Source organism: Blennius ocellaris (genome assembly GCF_963422515.1).
Source record: "Blennius ocellaris genome assembly, chromosome: 6".
Taxonomy (NCBI): Eukaryota; Metazoa; Chordata; class Actinopteri; order Blenniiformes; family Blenniidae; genus Blennius; species Blennius ocellaris.
The window spans coordinates 15,147,467-15,171,433 of record NC_137655.1 but is presented as its reverse complement, the minus strand read 5'-3'; the positions used below and the strand labels follow the sequence as shown (position 1 = coordinate 15,171,433).

Below are 23,967 nucleotides of genomic sequence, written 5' to 3'. Positions count from 1 at the left end.
AAAAGGAAAAGTAGAAAAATAATGTGACACAAAACTGCAATTTGTCCAACAAGAAACAAATCAACAGCAACAAAACATACCAGCAGTGTAGGGACAGCAAGACAGAAACCCATGACATGCATTTGATATGACAGGCTTAATATAGCATCGTCATGCGTGTCTATCTTGTTTAAAGTGTCCTGTGTGGAATCCATTAAAAGCTACTGTTTGCTTGCCACTCGGGATGTTAGGTACCGCATCCATACCAAGAGGTTCAGCGGAGAAAAGACTTGACATTGTCTAAATCGTGGGCATCAGCAATTAGCTCTATTTAAAGGAGTGACACAGCTCCATCTGGTTGACTGGTCCCGTGATTTAAAAAGGCGGTGTCACTCTTTACAAGTGTTACGTCATGAATGTGAGATTGAGAAGATGTGGGACCTAGAAGGTCTCAGCACTTTGTGCATTTGCTTAATAAATGACTGAAATTGTGTTACTTTATGAATGTGTCTGATCCCAATAGAAGAAAAAAAAAAGTAGTGTTATGCCAATCACACCAAAGAAATCTCTGGAGATGTAACCCTGCACGATCACCTGAACATGTTGTGGCACACTGTCAGAGCAAAAAGAAAAAAAAAAAACCTCCATAAACCACTTAAAAAAGAAATAACACAGGAAAAGAAAAAGTTGTAACATTAGGAACAAACTCCTGCTGCAGCTGCACTTTGGAGCAGGTTTCTTAAATTAATCATGCACTTACAGGAGTTTAACCCTCACCACCACCAAGGTCGATGTCATTTTTATCCGTTTAGCTGCACACCTCTATGAACTGTGGAACAATGGTTTTTAAAACGTGAACGGGCAATGGTTTGATTTCTTTCACCGCGCCTTCGGCGGGGTCTAATTTGAGGTCACGCAGATGGTGATGTGCAAAGTGGATATTAGATGACACACGTGAGTAAATCACAGAGTAACAGTGGTGTTTTCTGTAGTTTCCTCACACCTGCAAGATCCCCAGGAGCTGCCAGCCAACCGTTTGTTGACTGGTTTGGGAATATTTATATGCAAAGCTGTTTGATAATGTGGAGCCACGATAAGGGCCTCGAGATAGTTCGGTTATTTTTTTAATACAATCCTCGGAGCAAATCTTTACCCTCAACACTCTCCAGACTTTTAGGTTTGGGTCCATGTTGTGTATTCTTAAATCAAATCATATAGAAAAAAAAATTGTGTTTGATCAAGGAAAGAAAAACCATGAGTGCAGACTGTGGGAGAGAGAGAGAGAGAGAGAGAGAGAGAGAGAGAGAGAAACTTCATAAGACTGGCCAGCAGGTTAATATAAATCTTCCCCTGCTTCTTTCTGAAGTAATTTAAGGTGAAGGATTACCAGAGTGTTATCTTATGAGTTTTTACACATCCCTTTCCTTACATGGCTGCCCAAAACTATCGTAACCGTCTCCCTATAAACTGATCTATGAGGCTGTTTTGTTGCTTTAAATTCTTAAAGAGCAGAGAAAACTCTCAGTAAGATGTTGATCCAGCTCATCATTAAATCAGAGCAACTAATGTAAAATATTGTGCAATAGATGGTAATAATGAAAATTAGCTCAACACCTATTTCATTCTATTTTCTTGCTTACAATAAGGTTTATAAAATAAATAGATCACTACTTGGCAAGGTAGCCATGTATTTTCTTAAATTACTCTAATCATACAGCACCAAATTGTATAATTGTCCCACTGAAAGGTTCAATATTGGCTGGTAGCCAAAGATGATCATGAATATGAGGTCCTGAACTAAACTTCGTGGGACTCTTCGTTACCACGCCAACACTTGACCCATTCAAACTGTCTCACTCACTATGCCCTCTTAGTGGTTTTGTCGTTTATTTGATCATTGATCCCATTTTTCCCTTTACATTTTGTATTGAGACTGTTAAATGCACGATGTATCTAGTTTCATCCAGTCCTTTGCTCCAGAGCACAGCAGTACAGTCTTATAAAGAGCAGGTTCACTGCTGGTTCAAAGCTCAGCTCCTTCCAACAATGTCTGTGTAAATACACTGTAATGAAACATTTTCACACACATGAGGAAATTGTAAACTAAGAAATGCTATGTATGTTTTATTGTCTGTGTGTGAATCTGTGTAAACAGGGACGCACAAGAGAAGAAATCACACCATTTAAAAAACAAAACTGACCTTTTTTATTATGTTAACATGGTTGTGTTAAGATGTCATCCTTGTCCACATATTTCTTTGTATATCTATATATCTTTAGTGATCCAACATGGCACAAGTTTTATCTTTTAACCAGTGCTGATGAGCGTAAACCAGGTAACAGGTTGTTCTTCTTTTCTGTATTTACAATAGAATGAAAGAAATGTACATGACTCCATGGCATTACACAGCTTCAACATTAAGTACAGATACAATTTGATCCCTCTGTACAATCTAACATCATTAGTTAACTATTTTTATGCTTTATTTTGTCTTTTTTTTCTTTTTCTTTTACAGATATGAGTTCATGATCCATTTTGGCTTCAGCACATACACATTTTTCCCCATCTTGACTCTTTCCGCGGACCCTCGCTAACATGACTCACAGCTTTCATGCTATCACAGCTAAGATTTTCATAAAGGAAAATAAAACTAACATCTAGACAGAACAGGACGCACGTCTGCTCATGGTAGTGTCCAGTATCGTCCCTCAACAAGACCCCCAGCATGATTCCATCTTCCTCTACGAAATGAAAAATATTTTTTTCTTTAAAAAAACCCAAAACATTCCATGATTTCCTTCTTTGGCACACATTCCATCTTCCCATCTGTTATCACTCAGTTGAACTCTCTTCCATACACACACACACACGCACGCACGCACGCACGCACGCACGCACGCACGCACGCACACACACACACACACACACACACACACACACACACACACACACATCCACTTTAAAACAAACGCACGTATAAAGTCAAGTTCATGTCGAAGTTTGTTACTTCCGTTGTGCTCCTCCTCGCCTGCCTCTGCTGGGCGCACCCTTCTTTCAACCCAATGAGAAACTTGTGGAGGTAAGAATCTTTTGAAGGTACTGCAGGAGCACCTTCAGACCTATACCCAGGAGTCGGGGGAGCCGGGATACTGCTCTGCCCTGTAGGAAGGCCTCCGTGTGCTAGCGTAATAGTCCACATAGTTGGCGGTGGATTTCAGTCCATGAGGCTGGGAGTTGTAGTCCACTGTGGGAGGGTAGGTCATGACCTCCTCCAAATATGCGTCGTCGTAGCCGTGGGGCTGCTGGAGGTACATTCTGTATGTATCGTAGTTCCTCCTGCCCTGCTCTTCTGTGTAATATAGAGGCTGCATAGAAAAAGAAACTTATTTTCATTAAAGATCCCATATTATGCAAAAAATACACTGCAACAGACACAGCTCATTAGAATCTTAAAGGTACAGACACAGAAACAGCGTCTGATAACTCTGGGACATAAGCCTGGGACCTTAAAATCACCAGTGTGATGTCATGCTGGTTCTGCATGGTTCCTCTTTGACCAGTGGGTCAGTTATAAATGCGATGACGTCCTACAGAAAATAACTGCTATTTCTAACTGCTGCCTATCAAAGTGTGATGTTTTTGATTTTTGTCAAATAATCATTTTAGGGAAAATTATTTCTCTGCATTTATCCCATCAAGTCTTCAAGTCCATCAGGTTCTTCAGGTCTTTCCGGCCCTTCAAGTCTTTCAGGTTTTTCAAGTTCTTCAAGTTTTTATTTTCATTTTGGCTTCAAAAAACAGTCTTCACTTATGATCATTTCCCCACGTACCATTGTCTAAAACATTCACAATGTTGCATCTTGAATCTTTAATCACCACACAAACCTAAATATAATCTATAACCATAAACCAGTATGTGCTTTTAGACTAACTTATGTAAAGAACCAATTTCATGGCAGAGCATTGAGTAGTGTGTGAACATTACATCTCACAAAGTAAATGCGTCTATTTTCAAGATGCCCAACCGGACCTCTATAGATTATAGAGGAAACAAGTTAACCAACAACAGAAAAGGCTCCACTTCACGCCATGAAACCTGTGATTCTAGCATTAGTATTGACTGTGCCTAAACTCTTATTTATTCCAAGTCCCTTTAACTGGGAATTCCAGCTATTTTACACAAGCTTGTTGGTACTTGAATGCATTTCGCATAGTTATGGTAGAGAGTATTATCTATTTTACACTTATGAAATGTTAAATTGAATTAGCAGGCTCTAGAAAAGTAGAGACTCATGGAAGCATACTGAATGCATGAAATCTATTAAATAATTTATATTACATTATAATCCACTAGTAGGTGAAGAGAAAACACTGTGCACTTCTTGATCATGGCACCTGTTGTTGAGCGGGATATATTAGCCAGGAAGTGAACAGTTTGTTCTTTCAAGTTGTTCAAAGTAAAATAACTGTTAAAGTTTTGTTTGCAACTCCTGTAGAGTATTCCCAGTCTGCAATTGGTTTTCGTAAAAAAAAAAAAAGGGATCTGAATATCCAGTGCATCCCAGTTTGAAGCAGAAGAATTGTCCTCCATACTATGAAGTCAGTTGGTTGTAAAGTAACGGCTGATCGTGGTTTGTGTTTCAGCAAAGAATACCTGAAGCCCACAAATACAAAACTGCACTTTCAACAAACCGTCCATTTGATGCTAATAAAAAGTAGCAGCGCAGTCTGACATCCAAGCAGGTTTCAGCAAAGTGCACTTTTCTCCTGCTGGAGATTTTTCATGCGGGAACGCTAATCAATCATCTTCCTGCCCACACGTCTGTGGCCACTAATGCAACCGCAAACAGCTCCGAGGTAAATGGTAAAAATCCAGAAGATAGGTGGATCTGTGTTTGTCTGAAGCAAATAGGGTAATGACTGTCTTCCCACATTAGCTGGTCTAAACGTGATGGGATGAAGGATAGAAGAGAGCGCTTCCTGCACCCCCCCCATCAGTCTCCTCCCTCTTACTGGCTTCTATCCATTATCTGAACAGGCACACATGGACGTGTCCAACAGTGACAGGTGCCTGAGATGCACCCAGACCATCCCAATCCCAGCAGTCACATTCACTCTCGCTCAAACAATAGCTGATGTTGCTGGGTCATTCTGAGCATCGCCGTTTATCCACAGTGGAATATGTGTCAGTCTCTTTGTATTAGACAAGCGTGGGAGAAGAGCCGGCCATCCTCGCCAGGTTCACAGAGAGCACTGGGCTTTTTCTTTCGTTTAATCAATGCCGAACTTATTTGTAAGATTGGCATCTCTCGTTCACATTTTTGAAATTTCACACTAACTAGTTGAAATGAGGCTGACAAAGTTGAGCATCAAAGAAAATGCATATAGCGCATTTTCCAACTGTAATTGAATGTTCCATGCCATTTTGTTTATTTTTTCATAAGTAGTGGTCTATACAACTACAAAACTGAGAATTAAGATTGAAATATGTAAACTTCCGGGTACTCTAACTGCAAACACTGTATGCTCTATTCACAGCAGGTGATTATGCAGTGGCTGTGAGCTATAAACAGACATTTACGCAATATTATTCAATTCACCTGTGTTCTTCGGGGCTCCTCTCTTGTGGGTGACGAGTAGTAATATGGAGACGGCTTCCCAGAACCTAGAAAGAAAAAAAAAAGAAGAAGAGAAGAAGTGGTCAATCAAATGGTGAGGACCGAGATGGAAATACATCTCATTTCATTTCAGGGGGAAAAGTCTGCACATCCCCAAAGGGCAAATGTCTGTATTTAGATAGAAGAGGATCAAGAAATGCTGTGCTATGCTGGAGAGAAATAACACCAAATAATAGAGTTGGCCAACTGCTGCTCTGTTGTTTACATAGCCCATGGGATGGGTATTTTCATTGGCACTTTATCCAACCGGTGGAATCCAGCAACTCAATTTCCACTTCCCTGTGTGACTCGTGAATTGTGGAGGCTGTGGCACTTTCTGTTTACTTTGCCCCCCCCCCTCCCCTCCCCTGCTCTCGCCAACCAGCTTAGGCTGGCGAGAGCTCTCATCTGGCTGTAGGATGTCTGGGTACCCAATCACCCACCCCCGTTTTTTCAAACTGGGCCCGGGGTAAACAATGGCCCCATTGTGGAGTGTTCATGACTGGTTGGGCCACTTTGCTGCAGCGCAGACCGACTACAGCACGAAAACAGCTCTGAAGTACTCCGAATTGAAGTGCCTCTGACTGTCTCAGCTGGCAGGCTTTTGAGGAGACGATAAGAGAAGACTGCCTTTGCGAGAAGAAGAGAGAGGCCCTGGAATCAACTTGAAGAATTACGAGGGACAAAGCAGATAATGCCCAGCACAGAGGCAACCGGAGGGCTGCCTGTCGTCTGGAGCTGAGAGAGGGTGTGGTTCACATAAATAGTTTACACAGTGCTTATAAGTGACTTTCAAGATACGTACCTAAATACTGTTTTTTATGAATACTGTTGTCTCCTTGGTAATTATAAAATTGCATAGTTGACTGTGCTCTCTGATAATCTCTGATGGTGTCTCTATGCTCTTTGATGCCCAGCATTGCAGGAGACGACGTGGCACTGGCAGCTGCAAGGAGAGGAAAAACACATTTCAGAATTAAATTCCAGAGGTTTTCCTGTTTCGCTGGCCGTGTCTATTTTCACTCTGGCAACGTCTGCAGTGCGCCGAACGTACCAGGGTGATTGACTGGAGACGTCTGAATGGTGCTGGTGTGAAGCGTGGGCTGGGACTTGAACCGGTCCCGTTCCAGAGTCGACACTGGTGTAAGGAAATGGTTTTGGTTCCATCCATCCTGAACAAAAGAGAAACGTCAGAGGGAAACATGTGGCAAACATTACAAACATGTTACTATTTCTCTTGGAATTATAACTTCCCCTTGTATCAAAAAAGTTATATTCACTGCACACAGGCAACATTAGACTGGCCATTGTTTCAGGCTATTAATCAATTCCCGTGTCCTTACTTTTTTATATATGGTACGCAGATCTCTGTACTGCCACAGTGTGTTCAGGACCTGAGCAGCTGCTTTAACCACCTTCATAGAGTACCTGAAAAACACAAAATAAAAACACAAAATAAAAACATATATTAGGAAATCTCAATTTAACATTGATCCATTTTGCTGATCAGATGTAAGTTTGAGTTTTCGATAAAGTATCTTCCATACCACTTTCTCTACAAACAAGTCACTGGGTGCACCCCACATGTCGATCACAGGACAAACAGAGACTCACACACGCACAAACTATTTAGTCACCAATTCACTACAAACACCAGTTATTGGATTGTGGATTGTGGGAGGACTGCAGAGTGACTTATATCAGGTGATATATATTTAGAAGCGACTTGTATATAAGATATACTAGTACATACCATTTGGGACCACGAGATGGCACTGTCAGACAACTGAAGGCTGAAGCATGAACTAACATGGCCAGAACTAACTTTGCTCTTGTTCTTAACAGAGTATTCACAAAATTGTTCTTTCTTGCAGATCATGTATTAACCCACACTAGTATTGCGTTTACCTGAATATAACTCATCGTTGCATTGACCTTGACACAATTGAAGAAGTGACTTCCATGCCATCTGTTACCACTAGATGTCACTGTATGACAGCAGAATGCTGCTGCAGTACATAATTGTAAAATATGCAGAGTAGAAAACAGAAACAAAGCCACAGAAAGAGTCTTTGGAGAGTCTGAGAAATTTGTAGGGGACTGGAGAGAAGCAAATAAACTGTAACCTTGATGAAGGCAAAGAAGGCCAATTAACTATATTAATGCAAGACGGTAAGATCTGGGGGAGCTTTTCTGTTTTGTGGAGTGTGTATTCGTCAGGTTTTTTTTGCTGTGTAGCTTTTTCTTTGAATGGAATTTAACTAGTACTGTCAAATAGGGGATTCTTGGATTTTATTTGGTGGTACTGTGGCAGCATTCTGTCTTCATACACTGACATGTAGTGGTCTCAGATGGTATTACTGGTATATTTTGATGTGAGCAGCAATAATAATAATAATTGTTATAATTATACTAATACCAAGAAATAAAGTATTTGCTAGTCTTTTCTTAGCACACACCCAAAGCTTCAAGTATGGGACAATAGATGGATTGAAATGCATGAAAACGTATGCTATACCTTAAAGTTCAACACTATTTGAGTTTTACGGAGTTACATTACACTGGTAATAAACTGCATTGTAAAGATCAGTGGACAGTGCGACTGATGGAAGATAGTGTCCTCAGTGTGTGTTAACCTGGAACATTACTGAATATATAGCAGGCTCGAAATAGCCTCTGCACCATCATTCCACAGGGATGTAAAATCTCAATACCACCTTCCCTGCGGCTACAGCTTCTCCTTGTACACGTATTTAAATAGGTGTGTGCGTGTGTGTTCTCGTTCTTCTGTATGTGCGGGGATATCAAAGAGATTGCACACGGACCCAGGAGGACTGAAGAGTGGCGACAAACATCCACATGAGAGACATCATTAAATTCCTAACAGATGACATGTCTAAGGTCTAACTGAGGTTAGCCTAAGGGTTAAGGTTAGGCACATTGTTTTTTACAGCTGATTTAGAGCAGGCCTGCAGGAAATTAATGTTAACGCAACATCCCCAGAAGGCAAGGGAAAAACAACATGTGTGTTGTTCATCCACACAAGAGCGAACAACAACCCGGTTTGTGCTAAGTAATGGATACTCATGTGATGGTCGGGGAAATAAAAAATTAAATCAGGATAATCACATCAGGGAAATACTTTTTTTAAGTGAAGACCTATTTTAAGGCTAAGACTAAGGTTGAGGTTAAAATAAGGTCAACCTCACGTTATGGCTGAGTTCAGAGGAAGACTGCAGGAAATGCAAGTCAATGCAATGTCCACTGACCAATGTCCGGGGACAGTCTGCTGAAGCTCTGCTACCAGGCTGACATAACAGTTTATGAAAGTCAGGTGTGCATCTGAGTGTGTGCGACACAAAAAGACCGGACAAATACGTGCTGTTGTAACACACCTGTCTCCTCTGCCCTTGGTCATGTTGACCAGCTTCTCGATGCCGCCCGTGTCAGCCAGGGCCTTGGCGTTCTCCATGTTTTTGCTGGTGACCTCATGCAGGGTGCAACAGATGGCTGCCACCGTCTCATCTGACAGCAGGTTGGTGTTTCCCCCGGGGAGACGGTTGACCAGGTCCCTCATAGCGTACTTCCCTGAGTGGGTGGAGGGTGAGGTGAGACCGCCAAGTAACTCAATATGATATACTTTACAGCAAGTTCGTCACAAGTCTATGCAGAAAGAGGCTTCAGGGTACAACCATCACAGCTTTTTAATTTACAGGTTAAATAATTTATAAGCAAAAGTCTTCTATTGGGTTCTGAACGACATTATAAACTCTCAACATCACAGCCCATACATTAATTTGGTTTCGCCTGCAGTGCAGTATGCATTTTGCCCAAATGACATTGCGTTATCATTGCAAGGGCACTATGGAGAGCGAGAAACCTTTTGAAAAAGGATTGTTTCCCTATCTCTCCCCCAGCACGGCAGCACAGCTAAATACTAGCAGCATAAACACACGGACACACAGACATAAAACTAAAAGCACCGTAAACAACCACTGAAACTCCTTTTTCCCTCAGGGGCACTGCCCCTGCATTGCTAGAACTGAAACTACTAATTAATTCCACAAAAAGCGCACATTTTTCTGGTAAACATTGTATGACAGAGAAAGGTTCTGGAAAGGGATAGGGTGTAAAATAGCTGGTCAGTAATACCTTGGTTTAATGTGGAAAACAGTTTTTAAATACACACTTTTTAACAAGGATCATATTGTCAGCGGGCATGTTGAGTAATATCACAGGTCAAGAGTAAAATCATATAATGCATGCATTTTGTTTTAACAACTTTCTAAAGATTGTTTCTGCACCTCCGTATTTACTTACTCAGCACTTTTGTGTTTTTTTAACACACACACACTGTATGTGTCCAGACTAAGCTATTTACATAACTGCTGCATAGAACCCCCCCCCAATAAAAACAACAATAACACTGCATGTAATGTAATTCCAGGTTAGCTGAGATGCTACTCTAACATGCACATGTTTGACAGTGAGGCTGCTGACCTATAAGCTCCTTGTTCCTGACATCCAGTGCCATGTTTCTCAGTGCAGTGGCCACCGAACACACCACCCTGTCGTTATCCATCCGCAGCAGCTCCACCAGGATGGGCAGTCCTTTCTCCTTACGCACCGCTGCACGGATGTACGCTGCAAACTGCACACACAGACAGGCATGAATACTTCAAGAGGGTCTCGATGGCATGCGGGAGAAACGGCCGGTGTTCAGAAGTGGGTTTCTGCACGTGTGTAAAGCTGACATCAGCGTCGACTGACACAGAGGAGCTGTTAAACCCTTTTTATCCAGCTGAATGGATGCTCTGTCTCCAAGGTCTTGACAGAATATATAAAGGCCAAAGAAAATGGCTGTATTTGGGAGTTTTGCATGGTTCTGTACCTTCCAGTTGCCGGCTGACAGGTTCTGAAGGGACCCAGCTGCACCTTCCAGAGTCGCAGGGTTTGAGCTCTCAGCCAGGAGTGTCAAGTAAGGCTTCACCACCGCCGGGTGCCACAGCATCTCTGCCCCCTTGGGAGACTTGGAGAAGCCGGGTATGGGCCCCACACCGTCCCACTGACCAAAAACCACAGGATTATTAGTCAAATTGTGACTTAATATAATGATATAACAAAAACATACAATGTGATTTTCTTTGTATGAACTGACTGAAAAAAAAAGAATCTAGTGAAATACCGGTGTTTTTTGCCCTTGCACGTTGAGCAACCCATGACTTTTTGATTATTTTTCCAGTGCTAAAACCTCCCAGCTTTCAAACACACCGTATCTTCTGGTAGGCTGTTTTTTTTCTTTTTCTTCTTTCTGCCCCAGCAGCTGGAGTCCACCTCTTTACTGGGCGATTCTCTGCCCAGAAGGCCGTCCAGCTCCTGCCGCCCTATCTGTCGGGAGGGCGTCATCTCCAGCTCCAGGCGATACGACAGGTTCCTCAGAGTGCAAATACAATTCTCCACAATCTGTCAGACACATGAAGAAAAGAAGTTTGGGTGTGCAGTTACAGTGGCCGTTCACTGAATCACCATGACAAAAGCTACAGTACAATAAAATCTGCACGCCGCTGTCCTCACAGCCAACGTGTGGGAGGCTGGCCACCTATTCGCGGAGCTACGTTGATATCAATTAGATATAGAACCATGGGGTTTCTGGCTAGAGAAGATATCGGAACCAAAGAAAATGGATTTGATTCAATAATGCGCAGAGAATGTCAATGAGCACATGTGTTAGGAGTTCTAGTTCTCAAGGGAGAAGATCTCCACATAACATATTGTTCTATTGACGATTTATCACATTTCTAATGCACATGTTGGGTCCAGGAATAACACAAGGTGGTAGCCCTGTAATAAACTTACTATTTGTCCAGATAAGATCTGGCTTCCTGAGTTGGATAAAGTTAAAATTCGCGAGGGAGATGACCTCTCCATGCCAGAAAGGTCGCTTGACTTTTTTTTAATGTAATTTTCAATGCACATATTTGTGCTTAGAAGATATGACTATATCTGAAATGGAAACACACTGAACATACACTTTGTGCACGATTTTCTGTTAAAGTAATCATTATGCAGTTATGGTTTGTACAATGATGTATGAGACCCACATCAGTGAGGATTTTGTTAACTATCGGGGAAGTGGAAAAAGTGAAAATGTCGAAAAGAGACTTTCATACACAGCTTGGAAGTCTTTTTGGCTTTATACCCAAAATGAAATATGAAAAAAATACATTCTCAGGTGTTTATTTTGGGTAACAAAGCTGCGAGTGTCCTTTACACACACAGACAGTGAAATTGACTCAAACAAGGACAGGCAGGATTTTCCCCCCAGTCTCTTATCATGAGGCTGCATGTTCTCCTCTTGGCTGTGTGTGTGTGTGTGTGTGTCTGTGTGTGTGTGTGCATACCTTGCTGTCAAAGTCAGAGGTGTTTACACAGGCTTTGATGACGTGCAGCAGTGAGTCAATCAGACCTTCACAGGTGCGCATCTGTTTTCTGGCCTCCTCACCAGCTGAACTCAGGTTCCTTTTTTTTTTGAAAGACACACACACACACACACACGCACGCACGCACGCACGCACGCACGCACATCAAGACATTTGATTTGGGACTTTCCTCAACAAACAAATGAACACACACAAACACTATGGCAGCAGTGTGTGTGTGTCCCTTTTGAGCCTGTGATGTTGATTTTGTCATCCCCATACACCATCCATAATACATGAGATGAGAGAGTGTGTGTGTGTGTGTGTGTGTGTGTGTGTGTGTGTGTGTGTGTGTGTGTGTGTGTGTGTGTGTGTGTGTGTGTGTGTGTGTGTGTGTGTGGTCTGACTGAGGTAATTACAATACTTTGCTGAGTAAATAGGGGAACGAGCAACCATGCACAGGAATGTATGCATAGCATACAAAAGTACTCGGTTCGACTAGCTGTCAGCAATTAAAGGCTGAGCTCAGCATGCTGCACAACATTCTTCAAAGGAAGAAGCCCCGGGAGAGACACAGGCAGGATTATTACATCATCTTTGCCTGTAATCGCTTACAAAATGATGAAGTCTTTGTAAGTAAAGCAAGGCAGGGCAGAATTACAGGTACTGGAAGTGTAAATGACAATGTAAACATCACAAGCAAACATCCCGATGCTGTTTCTTCAATGAATCTATGAAACATTGCTGTATGATTGGTTGTGCTTGTGTCTACAGTGGGTCACTCGAGCATAACATTTTCATCATCGTATTGATTTTCTCCACAGTTCAAAAATATACGTTTCAGCTTTATTTGGTGGTTCTGAAATTGACCAGAGATGTGCACATGAGTGTGTATGTGTCTCTGGATTTGCCCTGCGACTTTTCCAGGATGTATCCTGCCTTTACCCAGTGGCAGCTGGGATCATGTCCAGTGTTTCTCGGTTGGATGGATGAATGGATAAAGGGACAACATGAATATATACGAGCAGAGCCAAAGTATGACCTCATCCCAAACTACATGTGATACCATCAGATGTCCACCGCGGGGTGCTAGTGCCAAGTGTTAGTGCATCAGGTGGTTTACCTCAGGCAGCCTGTGGTATTCCTCAGCACCAGGGAGGAGTGAAACTTCAGCTTGTGGTCGTCGTCGAAGGTGGAGCTGCTCCATCCAGAGTGAGGGATGATCACAGTGTTGGTCAGAGTGGTTAAAGCGTCCCGGATGATTGTCATCTTGACGGCGTCACATGACGACAGGTTCCACAGCACCCCTGAGGACACAGAAAGCGTCTCTGAGAAGAGTGCAAGCAAACCTCCAGTTATGTCAGCTGTCATGTGTGATTAGGGCAACATGGATAGAGACGGAGCTCTGGCTTTTAATAACTCAGAAGGTGGGGATGTGTCCATGGACAAATCAGTACAAACAGGCAAATAGAGAGACGCATGAGAGTTTTTATTAAAAATAAAAAAAAATCTGAAAGGAAACCACAGCTCGGGCATCAAAGTATCAGACATTCACATCAGACTTCATCCAAGCAGAATCTCCTCTGTGCAGGGATTAGTTGTTTGAAATGAAAAATAAAATAAGTGGATGGGGTGGGGCGCCATACGGAATCAGCTCTGAAATTAAACATAAATATTATAAAGGCTTCAGATATTACACTATCTTTCCACTCAATTCAAATATACTTTTGGTAACCGCTGATAATAGTGCACAGTCCTGGTTTCCTTTGATGCAACATCTGTCAGGGATTAGCCAGCATTTAGCATGTTCTTTTAATTAAATAGCTCTTGCTGCTTGGCTTATACGACGATACAGACCCACTTCGGCAGAACACTGGTAACCTTGCAGGAGGCTAATGCTGCATTTGCTGGAGGCTGTAAATTCTCAAGGCTAAATACATAGGAAATGTTCACTAAAGAAAAAGTAACTGCTGTCACAGCAAAACCACTAAGCACATGTGCAGTATGGCCTGTGTGTCAGTGGTCCAAGTGATTGCTTCATGATTCGGACACAGTGCTTACCTCTGCGTTTGTTGTTTAACTCAACGACTCGCACACCTCAGCTTGGATACATAACATGACCTAAAAACCCGGGTATGGTATTAGGTTGAGCCTTGCCTGTGCTGGTATACATGTTCTCTCTCACACATAGACACATGTGCTCATTGAGTTCAAAAATAATGATAGGCTTTCCTGACTTTTTTCCCCACCTCACTGTTGATTTTCTCTCAGTACACCGTTTCCATTCACTCTAATTGAAGCAGTGGAGACGATAACAATCTGTAATATGGCTCAGGAGCCCATTTCTGGATGTGCGGCTGCCAAAATGCTACACAGCCTGGCACACAGTATCGCCGCCTCTGCCAGTCATTCAATCAACAATTTCACTCAAGATTATCTTCATTAATGCAAAATCAATGTAATTTAAAACCCATTAAAATCCTTTAGCTTTTATTATTTGATTTATAGTTTTTTCAGATAAATACATCAGGACATAGCTGCAAATTATAGCAAATCATCAGCACGGTCTCCTTTTGTCAGCTTGATGAGAGTGAATGTAAATGTATATGCCAACACCATGGGGTCAGTAGGGTGAGTGCATAGTGTCCACCTCAGTCCCTTTCATATCCAGAAGGTGATGGAACTGATCCCCGCAGACACAAACACAGAGAGCAATACAATCATGCATAGGGAGAACATGCAAACTAAAACAGACTTGAACCAGATAAAATGTTGCTGAGGCGAAATGCTGAACCATGCCACCACTGTGTGGCCCTTCCATTTCAGCCAGTGGGGTGAAATGTGATCAAACTTCTGCAGTGATCGACCTGCGCTGCTTGTGCCAGCACATTCCGGACTGTGTTTACCTTTCTCAGGGGAGACACAAAGACGGTTGTGAAACAGGAGCACTAATGCACCGATAGCCCCGTCACGCCCGCTGACCAGTGTCTCCATTCCTTTTAACTCTAAAAACTACTCAATCCGCAACAAAAACCACAGCAGCTCCCAACCTCTCCCAACAAGGTGCTCCACAAACATCAATTTGTAGAAATGAATGCTCTCTGCAGGATTTCAGACCGGTCCTGTGGCAGCGGCACGCCAGAAAAATCAACAGCAGAATTTACTGAGGTGTGACTGACAACGCTGTCAGAGGAGCAACACCAGCAGCAATACCCATAAGTCATATCTGACAGTCAGATGGAGCAGACCTGTGTGTGTGTGTGTGTGTGTGTGTGTGTGTGTGTGTGTGTGTGTGTGTGTGTGTGTGTGTGTGTGTGTGTGTGTGTGTGTGTGTGTGTGTGTGTGTGTGTGTGTGTGTGTGTGTGTGTGTGTGCGCGCGCATGGATACAGAGAGTGCACTTGTGCAAACATGGGGCTAAACCTCGTTCTATGCTCTGTGACTCGCTCTCTGCTGCCTTTGCTGGGCTTTAAAACATTGACCCAAGGTAAACACTGTTGTGACACCGAAGCCAATAATTTATCCAGAGAGCAGAGGAGCAGGTAGCGGGGAGGTGGAGGCGGGGATTTCTACAGAATGTGGCAGCTGCTGCACCACTGATACAGGAACTATTTGAACAAAATACGTGAGGTCTGCAGTAATGATTGAGATTGGATTTAGCTATGAAACCATACAGTTTATGCCCCTCAACTGACTGCCAACATGTGCCACATCTGTAGATAATAAATTGCATAATAGTTACCCGCCCCCCCCCCCCCCCCCCCCCCCCCATATCCCAATTCAAATCTGTGATCAACTCCACATTTCCGAGAATTCTAATGGTACCATGTAGACATCTTGATATTTTGGGTTCAAAAGTCATTAAAACCATGACAATAAAATATTATAGTAGTACATATTTTTTATATTCAATAACACTTTAAAAGTGTTCTGGGGCCTCATTTATAAACGTTGCGTACGCACAAAAGAATGCGTACGCCACTCTCTACGCAAACCGTGGGATTTATAAAAAGAGAACTTGACGGGAAAATGTGCGGTCCTCCACGCCAACTCTGACCCATGCGTACGCACATAACTGGGGGAAGGAGAAACTGCGCCACCGATGGCAGAAGAAAGAAACGGGAGAAACTGTGTGAAACCGATCGTGTAAAATAAATAGTTATATGACCTCTCATATATGGACAGTTTATTTGCAAGAAGTGGATAGTAAAAAATAAAATTTCTACAATGAATAAACAAACATACTCCCTGGAGTGCACACGGGAAACATATGATTAAGACAATAGTAAGACAACAGTAGGGTAAATTATGTTTACACTGATATGAATGCAGTGTAATATCCTATATCATATAGCCCATATAGCAGTGTTGGGCGCAGACTGGAGGCCGGCGCTGTACGTGATGGGTGGCTTCTAGGTACGGAGAATTCATGTGGAAATCCTGAGACTTGCAATTTTGTAGTAGTGTTTAACCCGTTCACCGACCTTGCAGGCGACAGTGGAGACCCCCTCAAGCGGTGGCTGCTCACCCCTTTTCCTAACCCACAAGGCGCAGAGGAGAGGACCTAGAATCTGCGCCACAGCCAGGCGCGCAGTATTGTGGAGCGCACCATCGGGCTCCTGAAGGGCAGGCGGCGGTGTCCCCAGGGCCGCCCCTGGCCAAGTGGGGGCCCTAAGCAGGATTTTATTTTGGGGCCCCCCTTCCAATAACATAATAATACTAATACTACTACTACTACTACTACTAATAATAATAATAACAATACATTTAATTACTAACGAATCAAATGAACAGCCTCTATCAACAGTGGAACAAGAACTTTATAGATCAAAAGTGGAACAATCTTTTTTATTTCAACAACATCCCACCTTCAAGTGAAGCACGAGCCTCTTCTTGTTTGGACTGTTTCTTTCTTTTGCTAGCTCCTGAATCGTATTGACGTTTGGAAGCTGTCTCTCTCTCTCTCTCTCTCTCTCTCTCCGGCCTCGGGCTGACTTGGTGGCGGTGTTCTACGCGCCTCTCGGCAAAATGCAGCGCACCCTTTGCGCATTTGCAGAGAATGATGATACTTTATTGATCCCGAGGGAAATTCAATTCACTTACGCAAAATGGGGCCCCCATGGATCGCGGGGCCCGACGCACAGCGCGTGTTCTGCGTGTAGGGAGGGGCGGGCCTGGGTGTCCCCCTCCACCTCCGTCACCACTCCACTCAGGAGGGATTCCCCGATGACCCCCGCCAGTGTTTCCTCCAGTGGGGTGAGCTCCGGAGGGCCCGTTCCCCCGCCCGGGGCACAGACGCTCTGCCTGTGTGACGCCAGGCGCTTTTTTGTGTCTACTTTGATGTCGGACCACTTTTTTTCACCTCAGCCACACTCCGACCTTCTGAGGCCACAGCATTGACACCATCCGCCACATGCTGCCACTCTAGAGCCTTTTTGGCGTTGGTGACCCCAACACTGTGTCCACCAAATAATATCGCCTTCCTCTTCTCCACCTCCCCGACGAGAACTTCCACCTCACACTGGGTCAAATTGCGTTTCTTGGCTTTTCTTTCTGCTTTCGGCATGCTGTCAGTCGTGAATCAATATTCATGAGAGGCATTTCTCTGAATATTTATAGGCAAATATGGGCGTGGTATGACCCGCACACAGGTGCGCCACATTTAGAGTGGATTGTGATTTATAAAGGGAAATCGGCGTAGGACGTGCGTGCGCACTGTTTTATAAATCAGGATATTTTTGTGCGTACGCACTTTCTGTGTTTCGTGCGTACGCCAATTTTGACGTCAATCCTACGCACAGTTTTATAAATGAGGCCCCTGGTCCTTGTGTGAAGAGAAAAACAAGGTGGATCCTTCTCTGGATGTGTGGAGTGACTTCGGTATTGACTGATCTGGGAAGCGTGTGACTGCTCCTCTGAGGCCATCTTGTCTTAACCCACAGGCCAGCGAGCCATTAACTTTGTCTGGTGAGGTAGCAGCGCCTGGCTCGGCAGCATCTTTTCCTTTGAGACGATCCCGATTACTCAAAAACTGCCCAGTTTATTAACCTGTCAATTTTAAGGAGTTAAACTAGAAACCTGTCAATGCTGCATCGACCAGCACTCAGAGGGGGAAGCCTGGTGAACACTTTGGTGGGCGTTTTCTCATTTTCTCTCTCACGGAGTGGAAGACAGTGTATTAGTGCTGATGGCTATAATTGGATTCGTTTTGGATCAAAACACTTTTCTCATTTTTCATCTGATCAAAAGGTCATTAACCTCCTTCCAATTGTTCTCCTTCGGAAAACAAACACCACATTTCATGCCAATACTAGGAAATAGCAACTTCATGAGGTGATGCATTCCAGTTGATCTCACAGCAAATTTGAAGCTTATTTTTCAAATGTGGTGTTAGTTTGATAATGTGCAAAACAACAACAACAACAACTCAGATATTAAAATTTTTCAAGTTACTATTTGGAAAAATATGTTTTAGTCTCTTATCAATCTGACTGAGTTGTAACAACTTCGGCAGCTATTGAGAAGCCGTTAAGATTCTAATACACTGATGTGTGTGACTTTAATGTGTTTGAGAAGTGAATTCAGGCGTCTCTGACCTGGGAAGCTGATGACAGAACGGCAGACTTTGTATTTTGATCTCTGGGACCATCTAAGGACAGATCAACAACCACACCAGCTGCTGGCAGACGAGGCAGGTGAGCCAATAAGATCGCATTCAGACTCCCCAACAACATGACCCCTGACCAGACGCTGGGGCGGGCTATTGTCCCGCACAGACCCCCGATGAGGCTTCGACGACACCTGGACTACTGCATGGAGCTGAGACGGAGCCACTGACGCACTGGGAGGCCAGACTTTTGACAACTGGTCTGGTGGACTGACCTTTGACAGAGCTGCTTCAGGAGGAGTAATAACTTCAATGATAAATTCTGTACACATGCAGCTTTGTAGGTGAAATGGGGAATGGCATGTGAGTGAATGATTGCTGCCTGTTCAGCTCAGGCCTACAGTGTGAGAAGCTCTTTTTACCTGCAAGAAAGCTCTTCACGTGGATTGTACACATTAGCTGTAATCATCAGAGGTGATGCAGTAATGTTGACCTTTTCAAAACGCTCCCCGTGCTGGGATCCGCACCACCAATTACCCACAGCTAACTCACCGACTAGTGGATGAAAGGGAAATACCGTGCTCACAGTAACGATAGTAACTGATTATGGCAGCAAAAGCTTTTAAAGCTGTTTGAAAATGTAAAAGCAAATAAAGACATTGATTTTTGGCAATGTCCCATGTGCTTAAACAGAAGCAGAATTACATGCAGAGGTGAATTGTGCTCTTGTTTTCTCTTCTTTGGTATGTTGTAAGCACAGCAGACACATTTAAGTCAAAAGGGAAAACAATCACAAACCAAACAAACAAAAAAAAAGTGCTGTGCTCATACTCTGGACACATTGTTTTCCATCAAGAGACAACTGGGCTGAAACCCTAGATCATGTCAGACTGGGGGATGGAGTCCAGCACAAACAGCTGACCCAGCCACCTGGGAGCCAAACATCTTGGCTTGCTTATTTCTATAGTGCTCCACCCTGATCCGAAACAACTCAGATTGTTACCCTGTTAGCGCCAACACATATGCTGCAAATAGAGAATGAGACCAAGAACAGAAAGGGAGGGATGGTTGTCCTCAACCAAAAACAGTGTTGAATATGCCTGCAGCCTGAGTAACAAAAGAATAAGAATGCTTTGGAAATGTGGCTTCAAGTTGCCGGATATCTCACAAACATGAGTAACGGCAGCAGCGGCAGCAGCAACGACAAGAAAGTCCTTCCTGAACCAGTTCCATTCATAATGTTGTGGTGGACCACAATGTGAGCAGTTTCACTGTTTATTCAAAGCATTTTGATTCACACCTCAACTTCTACAGCAATTCTTGATGGTGGACCATAGCAATGGGTGTCAAACCATGTTAGAATTCATGAGTTACAGTATGGCACAGTAACCATCTCCACTATAATCCCCCCCAGGTCCAGGTTGGACAGGTAAATAATTCATCAACTTCTATACAAGCGGTGTAATGTTCCCATCCTGCTATAGGCACACAGCTGCTTTGTGGCGGTTCAGATGTGAGCTGAAATGTAACAGTGAAAAACATTGGGGTTGAAATAGCCTTGATCATTCGATCAACCAAAAAAGATTTAACTAGCTTCAGAAATCGAAATCATTTTTTGAGAGCGAGATCGTCACAAGCAAGAAGAAATTTCACTAGTTTTGTGATCAAATGCATTCACATGATAGAATTATAGTATTATCATGGCAAAGGCCGCTCCACAAAAACCAACAGATAGATGGCAAAGAACACTGTAATCCCATTTAGAAATCGCAGTGATGAAATTGTGTTTGTAAAGTCAATACTGTCACTTCCACACATATTCTGTAGACAGCTAATGAGTTTATTAGAGTGTATCATTAAGAAATACTCACAGAGTCTCATTGATGCACAGAGGCTGTTGTGTTGACTGATATCACATCATGTTTTTGGAGCTATTAGAAACTTCCATCTTTGCACAGTTTAAAATTGTTAAAATTACCCATGAGTGCAACAAAACTTGCAGCATGAGATGTAACTTTATTTTAATCATCCTTAAAATGAAGGCACATCGCAGTTTATTTTCACTATGTGGAGAACTATAACAGCCTTGAAGGCACTATGTCAACACTGCATGAATAGACTCTTTAATATGGAAGAACTCAATCAGGCGCACGCAGAAAGCGCTCACATGACTAACCTGTGACGAGCTCCCGCACTTCTGCGTCCACGGTCTTTCTCAGCAGGCGGAGCAGAGCCGGGATGCCTCCTGCGTTCCTCACTGCAACTTTGTTCTCGTCCATAGCTTTGCCGTAAACAAGGTTCCTCAGAGCTCCACAAGAGTTCCTCTGGACCTCGATGACTTTGTGGTCCAGTAGATCCACCAGGTGTTTAATTCCTCCCAGTCGACACACCTGTGGACAAGACAGATGAGCTCACAGACCTATTATCAACTGGGAAATGGTTTGCACTACCAATGGTGTTTTTTTTTTTTTTTTTCTCATCTTATACATTATGCCAAGCAAATTCATGCATTTATTCATGTGACGAGAAAATGTACACACACAAAACATGAATTATTTGGGAAAGTGATGCTAATCTATGACCACGGAAAGCGCCTTAACCACGGGAGAGAGAAAATGGATTTTACATTTTCCTGTGGAGCACAGAAAAAAGCATATCCTGAAAAAAAAAGCTCTATCAAAACAAGTGCTACCTTTTTTTTTATTGCATAGAATGAACCATTTGTGATATACTGACATTTGGCACCTGAAAATACAAAAACCCCTTCCTCTTGTACGATGTCCTATTTCTCTTTCATTGCTTTTCCATCAAAAAGTAACGCCTTTCAACAAAATGCATTATGTTGGAAAGGACAAGTTTGACCTTTAATGTCTGAAGGAAAAAAAAAAAAAGCAATAGATGCCTGAGTTAAAATACTGTGGGAAGGGAAAGATTTTATAATACAAGGAACTTGTTCAATTTTCACCAGCTTCGCTCACTGTACCGGTGCAGAGTGACAACTTGTACTCGTTTTCAGTCGGTCTGTCGGATATTTGCTACTACTAAAGGTTTCTGTGAAATATGTTCTGGGATTTTTTTTTTTAATACATTACATGTTAATAAATGAATGCTTAAAGCAGCTGTAACTGATTCTAGTAATAATTAATTCTCCAGATGTAAACAGTTGCTCACACTTATGGTGTTTCAATGCTTGTGCAATTATTAGGATGCATTTTTACCACCTAATGACAGCCTACAATATCTATTAACAAGTCAAAGCAGCACCAGGAGTTACACCGTTCTGCACATCTATTACAACAAACTGCAAGGATATGGAGCTTGTAAAGTCCATCACATCCAGTGTTTTGGTCCAGCTTATATTTTGCACATTTCAACTGCACAACAATTTATTCTCAAACGAATCCAGACCTACTTTGTTAAACTCTTTCTGTGTATTTGCTGTGCACCAGAGTTCCAATAGTAGCATTCACACTTCTAAAATGGACCATATTAGTGTAGAAGATTTGCTCGGGCTTGAACATGACCAGTGTGAACTGATTCAATCTAATGGCTTGGGTCAGCATTCAGTTCAGCCTCATAATGATCTAGACGTTCATGTGCTAACCCTTAGAAACATTTAGCTTCAGCCTATTCCTTTTTCGGTTACAGAGCTTGTCAAATTTTTTGAGGGGAGGTTAGAAAATGTTTAGTGCAAGCATGTATAATACTTCTTTGTAAGCTGAATGTACACAATTCAAGTGTTGTACTGTGGATTGTAACCAAAATGTACCATTCATTCATTTGTTTGTTTGTTCATTCTATTTCTTTAATCTCACAAAAGAAAAAGTTAGCACTTGCTATTTTCTCAACCGAGTATAAAAGTTCTGCAGCTGCCACAGAGCAGCTAAATCTTAAGAGAATTGTAGACCTTGATTTTAAATGCTTGCACATTTTTAATCTTCAAAATATGGTTTGGTGTATTGGTAATAACACCATTTTCTGTGGTGCAACAAAATTAAATAGATTCTACACAGACTGCCAATTTCAAATAATTGGACAGAAATCTTGCCTGGAACCAAGGAAAAGATTGAAGCCTCGTGAGACATGAAGTCTTCAAAAGCAAAAACACAATGGCACAGTAAGTTCAGTTTTTTTCTTTTTTTTTTTTTAAAGGAATATTCAGTTCACCTTTGTACATTTTACTAATTGTTACCTGAATGAGATTATTTCTAGAGGTCATTGAGTGCAGCAGAACTGAAAGTGAAGGCTTCCTAAATTAGAATAAACCATCAAACATCACATGATAATGAGTTCACAAACATTGTAAATCATCAAAAACTGAGGAAGATTCCCTCCAATGAGCAATGAAATCATCCCGTACCTCTGTCTTGATTCGATTATCACCGAAGCACAGGTGCTGCAGGTAAGCGGCTGCGTTGGCCTGCACAGAGGGGAAGTGGTGCTGAAGCATGTGAATCACCTCCGTCAGCTCCGGGTCACGCCACGCAAACTCTCTGGAAGCACAGGTGGGGGGAGTGTATCAGCATGAAGACAGAAAACAGTGCTTCCTCCTTAAAAATCACACCATGGGCACCTTTTACCCTCTCAAAATGAATACTGCAGCACTGCAGGGCAAACTGATAAACCCAGGAAATTACATTCACATCCGGTTGCGTATTCCAGTCCACTTTGATCACACTTGGTTGAATGCCTTTTCTGCGGTAAACTGCACAAATACATGAGGAAGTCACTGCTCTTAAAAGATATGGATTAAGCCATTTTTTTCAAATATATATCGCCAGATCTCTTATTTAAATGTTTTCTCTTCGTCACAATTTGCAGATATTTTCTCAGCCAGAGTAGCAGCCACGCTCTTGTATCTCAAAGTAGGTGACAGATTGATATTACATTGATATTGCATCTGAGTTGCAGCAGAAAACTCTTTGCCTGACTGACTGTGAATTATGAGCAGGAAAAACCCCAGACAGGTCCAAAGAAATTTGTCTACTGCGAGCCAACGCTGAAAAATTTACTCCAGGATTTCCCCAGACAGGAGTCCTGTTAAGAAATATTTTAAAGGAAATTTTCTGCCAATGCACTTCCTGAATGGACCCGGGCCATGGTAATCCCTGCGGCGTACTCGCGTGAAGTAGTTACGCTACCGCAGCATACACGCATTGTAAACACAGCTCCCAATGTGCAGGGTCAGGAGTTTACTACAAGTGTCAATCCACTCGCGTACGTCTGCGGCACCGGAGCAGACGCAGCACTCCAGTGCATGTGAGAATCCATTGTTAAGTAGCCAGGCATAGTTGAGCCAGCTTAAT

The 23,967-nt window shown here is 42.7% G+C and overlaps 1 protein-coding gene across 2 annotated transcripts in view; it reads right to left on the bottom strand.

Moving 5' to 3' along the window:
* Nucleotides 1-2,950: 2,950 nt before the first annotated feature.
* Nucleotides 2,951-23,967, bottom strand: part of pkp4 (plakophilin 4) — an 87,252-nt gene continuing 66,235 nt past the window's right edge. For both annotated transcript variants that reach the window (XM_080498395.1, XM_080498396.1), the window contains 13 exons: nt 23,022-23,154; nt 20,838-21,051; nt 13,180-13,363; nt 12,039-12,156; nt 10,909-11,100; nt 10,529-10,702; nt 10,138-10,288; nt 9,033-9,225; nt 6,981-7,065; nt 6,692-6,809; nt 6,443-6,583; nt 5,581-5,645; nt 2,951-3,345 (listed from right to left, as the gene is read on the bottom strand). In XM_080498395.1, the coding sequence (XP_080354521.1) occupies nt 3,100-3,345; nt 5,581-5,645; nt 6,443-6,583; nt 6,692-6,809; nt 6,981-7,065; nt 9,033-9,225; nt 10,138-10,288; nt 10,529-10,702; nt 10,909-11,100; nt 12,039-12,156; nt 13,180-13,363; nt 20,838-21,051; nt 23,022-23,154 (2,014 nt within the window). In that variant the 3' untranslated portion in view covers nt 2,951-3,099. The remainder of the gene's footprint in view (nt 3,346-5,580; nt 5,646-6,442; nt 6,584-6,691; nt 6,810-6,980; nt 7,066-9,032; nt 9,226-10,137; nt 10,289-10,528; nt 10,703-10,908; nt 11,101-12,038; nt 12,157-13,179; nt 13,364-20,837; nt 21,052-23,021; nt 23,155-23,967) is intronic.